General features: G+C 39.0%; 2 protein-coding genes across 4 annotated transcripts; one reads left to right on the forward strand and one right to left on the reverse strand.

Moving 5' to 3' along the window:
• Window positions 1-933, forward strand: LOC111405691 (bark storage protein A-like). Of its 3 annotated transcripts, none has more exons than XR_002704848.1 (3): window positions 1-83; window positions 147-332; window positions 422-933. XR_002704848.1 is itself a non-coding variant. In XM_023034688.1 (3 exons), the coding sequence occupies exons 1-3, from the start codon at window positions 44-46 to the stop codon at window positions 599-601; spliced, it is 291 nt and encodes a 96-aa protein (XP_022890456.1). In that variant the 5' UTR covers window positions 7-43; the 3' UTR covers window positions 602-933. The 3 variants fall into 3 exon arrangements, 2 of the variants coding, with proteins under 2 accessions (XP_022890456.1, XP_022890455.1); XM_023034688.1 differs by having other exon boundaries at window positions 7-83; window positions 262-332; XM_023034687.1 differs by having other exon boundaries at window positions 7-78.
• Window positions 934-1056: 123 nt separating this feature from the next.
• LOC111405690 (binding partner of ACD11 1) lies at window positions 1057-3868 on the reverse strand. The gene is made up of 5 exons (XM_023034686.1): window positions 3821-3868; window positions 2848-2951; window positions 2624-2699; window positions 1969-2046; window positions 1057-1882 (listed from the first exon to the last, which is right to left on the reverse strand). Exons 1-5 carry the CDS (start codon window positions 3857-3859, stop codon window positions 1349-1351), a joined length of 831 nt encoding a protein of 276 aa, XP_022890454.1. The 5' UTR covers window positions 3860-3868; the 3' UTR covers window positions 1057-1348.
• Window positions 3869-6715: the final 2847 nt, after the last annotated feature.

A 6715-nucleotide genomic window follows, 5' to 3' on the forward strand; every position in this document is an offset into this window, starting at 1 on the left:
TCCAATGGGAAACCAATGCAGCAAGTATTTTGGCTTCCAGTTGATGCCAATTGGTTTAGTTTGGCAACCCAACTTCAGGTTAGGTGGGTTGAGAGATTACACATGATTTTTTTCGACAAAATTATTACTAGCTGCTACTTTTGCAGGAGTTGGACTTAGTTTTGCAGCAATGTCTTAATGAGACATTCTGTCTTCCTACAAAGCCAAAAGTTGTATATGGATTGAGAGGCTCTACTGCTGATATATTTGTTGATAATGCAGCCTATAGGAAATTCCTTTTCAACAAATTCAACATCTCAACTGTCGATGAAGAGAGTTCTGCAGTTGTGATGGTTAGTCAAATTGAAAAATAAACATAAAATCAATAGATGATCTAAACAGCAACTGTTTGTAATTGACTCTCCTTGACCATGTTATGCAGACATCTATAACAAATGGAGTGCCTTGTATAGTGTTCCGCGGTGTATCAGATTTGGCAGGGGCCGGAAACAAACTGGAATCAACAAGCTCGAGTTCTTTAGCTGCTCTTAATGCTCTTGCCGTTGCAGTTGAATTTATCTGCTTAGTTGGGCAGCAGCCAAATCTCAGGCACGATGACTAGAACTCACTACTCAGCATCATTTATGATCCCAACAATTCATCACATTCTGTTGGAAGATCTTATTTGTTCAATCTTATCTTCCTCCCCTGTGTGTCATTGGTAAGCAAAGGAGAATATCCGAAGGGAAATTGGATTCTTTTGATTGATGATGGAATAAACTCACTAAACAATTGATTATTAAGAAATGATCTTCTTGGGGGCATGTGAGTATTGGGCTTAGAGAATGGAAGTTGTTAAGAACTTGGTCACAAGCATATTTTATTTTCAAAATGATCACGAACCTGAGTGGAAAACTCATGAACTAAGCAAATTTATGCTTTCATTTTTCTTAAGTCAGCTGTCTCTGTCCAAGTGGGAACTACAGACGACTCCAGTGGTTCCATTCCTTCTTACTGGACATCTGGGTCATTTCCATATTTATAAAGAAATCACACATTTGAAACCACACAAATCACTTCAACAATGAATGGAATTATTTCTACTTCCAGCATGAATACAGGCGCAAATTCAATCATCTTATACACGTTTAGAAAACCAACCAACTTATTCATAATGCTATTGTAAAACTGGACAAGTCTGATGACCAGCAATTGTATCCAGCAAATCGCCACAACAGTTGAACCATACAACCAAATAACTAGCTAGCGTTTGAGGTAAAAAAAATCCAAACTAGCTTATCATATATATATATATATATATACAGAAAATTAGGTGATCCATATTTGAGAGTACTAATCCCCAAGGAGATTAGGTTTTGGTATCACCTGCAGCAGCTTGTGAGGACTCAGAGGTATGAACATGGGCATACCCTTCACCAGCGTTCTTTCCCTGTTCTTCCTCGATTATTTTTTCGTTGGTCTTCTGCCCCAATTCTCCAGCAGCTTTGGTGACTTTATTGAAAGCACCAGTAACCCATGAAACCCCAGTCAAAACATGTCGGTTCTTCATGATGGTTGATCCAGCATTGCTAACCGTCTGCTCAGCAGCTGTAAAAGTTGATTTTGTCTTCTCAGAAACCTGAAACTTCTGGTCCATTTCCTTTGCTCTATCATTTACCATGGTCGCCCCCAAGCTGATTTTCTCACTCAATCCAATCTTTTGGTCCAAAGAAGCTACTTTAGCTGAAGCAGTGGAAGTGAACTGGTGCTTCTCATCAAAATCCTTGGCCTTGTTAAGCGTATCCTTCCCCAAGATAAAGCCCTTTGCCAGCATGCTGCTGACAACATCTTCTGCCTTTTGGATCGCAGATCCGGTGTTACCTTCATACTTGATTTCCGCAGCCTGAATGCATAAACAGTGCAGCTGAATGAAAACCGTGCATCATGTGAATGAAAATTAAATAAGATGTCAAAAGATCAGACACCAACAGATGCTGTAGCTGGAGGCGGCAGTATATAATCTGGAGCGAGGGCTATGTCAACTGATTGATCAACAATGCTGGATCCCTGAAAAATAATATGTGCTTATCTTCAAAAGTGAGATTACAAGAAATTCGATAACGAGGCCATACAAACTAAAGAGGAGGCTTCTGAACTAAAAAAATTATTTCAGCATAAGACCAAGATGTGCACATAGAGTAAAATGGAGGATTCAGATATTTACAAGAGCAAATTTCTTCTGAAACCTCGATCAGTATCATAAACCATTTTCAAGATAACAATCCTTAATTATGACCTTGGTTTCAAGAAAAAATTGATTACAACTGTACATAATAAATTTTATAGCCAACTTCCATCATTAAATAATTTTAGCAAGAGAAACACAAAACTGAGAATCTAATTATGACAAACATCCACCAACTTAACTTGATTTGAGTATTATCCTGTTATACACTAAAAAAAGTTCAACAAAAATGTTTCAGGTCAACTAGATAGGCTTAAGAGAGTAATGGAACCTTATTCTCCTGTTAACAATAAAGCAATAATATCTGTATGGACTCTCCTCATATAAATGCTGAATTTATGTGAACAATATGTAAGGTAACAAAGACAAATGAATCAGTAAATTGTTAAGCAAAGTTACCGATAAAAGAACTGCCATCTCTGCACCGTCAGGATCCTTGAAAGTAACAAATGCAGTTTGAGACCGCTCATTCTCACTAGAAATACATTGAAGATGAAATGACGTGATTCTTAGGGAAATAATTGCAACCACTTAGGTTAAAAAAAGGTGCTCGTGAAGGGAAGATAATAAAATACTGGAAACAAATATGAATGCAAAAAAACTTGAAGCATTCACAATTTAACCTTTTTATTTCAATAAATTCAATCTCCCCGGAATAGGAAAAGAACTCCTTGATGTCTTGTTCAGAAGCACCTAATGAGAGATTGCTCACTTTCACTGTTTTGACCTGCCATGCAAAGAAGCCAATAGAATTAGAGAGACGGGAGGTTTCATGCATAAGATCACAACCTCAAATAATTACCAACCCCAAAAATGTTTTTATTTTTACTCATATTTGGTGTGTGTGTGTTGGTTGGGGAGGGCGTAGGGGAGTAGTCTCTCAGTGTCTGCGCCGAACAGTGAACGACAGATTTTTTAAATCTTTTAAAGAGGGGGTTGGAGGAGTATACAGTGTGAGACTATTTCGATATTTTGTCGACTAACGTTTAAATGTACTTTTATTGATTTCGAGTACAAAGCCTTTTAATCCAAGCAAGCACACACAGGACTGGAGTTCCTCAAGGCCTAATACACAACTGGGATGACACAGAACTTTAAAGCAAAATAAGGAGATTTTAAGCACTTCCAAACATGCTGAGTCCAGGCAAAAATATCAGCGTTGAAGTTATAATGCTAGGATCAATGTCGGAATGCATTCCGAGTGTTTTCAAAGAGTTTAATATATTACTGTGACAAGTAAAGCCACATTAAAAGGTCTACTAAGCTTGCTGCAATACAAAGAAATACAAAGAATTGAACATTAAAACATGTTTTCTGGGTACATGCCTTTTCTTGATGCAATATGCTACCAAATGAAAATTATGGATATTCAACTCATGTTAACAAAACTTCATAACAAATATTGCTTATCAATGCATTTGATCTTGGATTACTAGGAGGAAAGGGAAAATAAAAAGAATGAAACTGCAATTCTATTTTATTTTTCTGAATACAACTGCAATTTTATTAAATATGTAGAATTTTTTCATTAATTAAATGATACAGAGGTATGCAGGATTATTTTCTTGTGGTGGAATAGTTCCAGACGAAACTTACATATTCTGAAAGGATCATCAACTTAATCCAATTAATCATATCGTAAACAATTCCTTTTAAAGATATTCTCCAAGGCGGTGGGAATGAAGAATAATTCTCTGCGGTCCGCAAAATAGCGATTTCTTATAAAATGCTTAATGCGATTTTAATTGGGAATAGGAGAGAACATGACAGGAGAGAGGTCGCTGGCGATGCATCAATTTTAACTTTCTATCACGAAAAATATATTCGTAAAATGCATATTACAAGTCAGAAAAGATGGATAGAATAAAGTAAATTTATGAACAGTTGAGCTCAGGAGAATCCATTGCTGCTCCAAACACCACTCTTCAATCAACAATGAAATGCTTTGCAATTTGCAAATCGTTAGATAGAACTTTGCTCACCCATCAAGTTAGACAAATCCATGCGCAAATGCTCCGAAATGGCCTCCTTTTTGATCCCTACCCAACCAGCAAATTCATTCAAGCGTCTGCTTTGTCTCAATTCTCCAGCATTCAGATTCCCGCTCAGTGTTCGATCAAATGCCCAACCCAAATCTCTTCTCTTGGAACGCCCTTATTCGTGCCTACTTTTCAAGTCCCTAACCTATTCACAGCTTCTTGATGTTCATTCGGTTAACTTATTTGTAGTGAGAATCCATATCATTTCGTGGGTAGCGAAGTTGGAGGATTTTGTTGCAGCTAGAAATCTTCTTGATGCAATGCAATGACAATCCTAAGGAAATTTTAGCCATTTTTAATAAGTTGCAGCTTAGCAAGAAGACTATGAATTTGGGTGGGTGGATCCATGTCTACGTAAATGTTCTCTCATTACTGTGTTGACTCACGTGTATTACAAGTGTGGGGATTTGGAGAAGGGGCTTGGAGTATCTCATTAAGTTGACGAGAGAAGTGTTTGTATGGAGTGCTACGATTGTTGGTTTAGCAATGCTTGGTTTTGGCTGGGATGCAATAGAATTGTTCTCGAAGATGCAAGAAGCCAAGATTGAGCCTAATTATTCCGTAACTTCTACCAATTTATTGTCGGCCTGCAGTCCCTCAGAACTAGTTGAGGAAGAGATTTTTTCCACCAAATGGGGCTACTTGATAACATTGTTCCTGGTGTGAAGCACTATACTTGCATGGTCGATATTCTTGTTCGAGCACGGTCCGCTGGAGGAAGCTAAGGAGTTGTTTCGCGCGGGTTAAGTCGCTAACAATTAAAAAGGATCAGACGATTGTGTAAGGGACGAAACCTCTTGAGACAAAGTCCCAAAAATGGGTGTTCTTTTATTGGCGATGAACTTTACAATTGGGAATGAAAAACAACGTGCCTCCAAGGGGCGCAAGCACACGAGTTACAGAAAGAAAAATGTTTAAGTCTAAAAGCTAAGGAAATGAAAGTTACATATTCTCTGTTCGAGAGTTTTGGATTCGGTCCTTTGCTTCTGCGTCCTTTCTCCCTTTTATACCTCATAGACGATCTCTTTGTGATTAACTACCCTAAAAACTGTTTGATCGTCCTATAACCACCCACTTTCTTTGTAGTGGCCATTTTGTCATGAAACTGCCTTTTAACTGCTGCCATTATCTTTCATCGTTCAACTGCTTTCGATTGAATTCCTTGAGTCGTGGAACGTGATAAGGCTACTTTAACAACTGCCTTGATAACTGCATTTTTTGATAACCACGATGCGTTATATTTGTTGATACCTTGGGCGACTTGAAGGTTTGGGCGAGAGTAGAATAACAGCTCTGGGCGACCGTATGACACTCCATTCGTTCAGATTCTGGGCGACTTACAAACTTGGGCGATGGCGTTACCGCATTCTTGGGCCTTCACCTTGATTCATTCGATTGGACTTCGTTCTTTGGGCTATCCGATTTGGGGATCCTTCAATTGGGCTTTACTCCTTGGGCTGTTCGATTTGGGCTGAATATTTATGTGTCAACAATTACTCCCCAATATGGCAGAATTAATAATAATTATTGAATTTTGCCATATTCACTTCATGTTTCCAGCGACGTTCGAAATTCCCAAGAATTTCAATCATTGTCTCCTTCTATAACTTGAAAAAGTGTGTCGTTTTGCAAATCCTTATAAACCCCAAACACGCCATTTCACTGCTACCAAACCACGCCTCATATTTTCTGCATCTCTTTCACGATTCACTGTTCATCTTTTGCTTCCTTGTTACGTAACCCTGAAAAGCTTCGTTCATTCTCCAATGGCTGCTTCACAATCTCAAGTTAGCGATTCCTTTAATTTTGATGACTTTCAGAAACTGCTGAGTCGCCCATACATAACCCCAAGTTTTCTCGCGCCTGCCGACGTTGGACGTAATGAGTTTTACTTGGGTCCTTTCTTCAATAATGCGGAGGCAGTTGAACAGGCGGCGGTGGGTCAGCTGTTTCCTTGCAATCATGGCCCTCCTTTTCTAAACTCTCTGCCGTTGGGGCCATTTCGCGAAAGAGGTATTCGCACTTGGCCTAAATCTGATGTAGCTTTTCGTAGGTGGCATGCTCGCCTTGTGGGTCATGGTCCTACTAAGGCACTTTTTGATAGCGCTAGGATTTCTGATTTGTTAGAAGTCTCTATTCGCCCCCCTACTTTTGATTCAGCGCTCTTTCCGATTGCTTTGAGTTTTTGGTCCCCTGAGTACAACACCTTTATTTTTCCTTTTGACCCCATGTCTATTACGTTAAGGAATGTTGGGGCCCTGGTAAATTTACCACCTTTGGGCGATACCATTTTCCCAGGCATCTTAGTTTCTGGTGGCGCCCCACAGTTCGGTAAAAACTACACCGATTCTTATTCAAGCCTGCAGACCCTCCATAATCATTCGAGCACTGAGTCTACCCATGCTGAGCGAGTGGCCTTTCTTTTAGTTTGGCTTTGTAAATATGTTTTGTG

The sequence above is a fragment of the Olea europaea genome, chromosome 12 (genome assembly GCF_002742605.1).
Source record: "Olea europaea var. sylvestris chromosome 12, O_europaea_v1, whole genome shotgun sequence".
NCBI lineage: Eukaryota > Viridiplantae > Streptophyta > Magnoliopsida > Lamiales > Oleaceae > Olea > Olea europaea.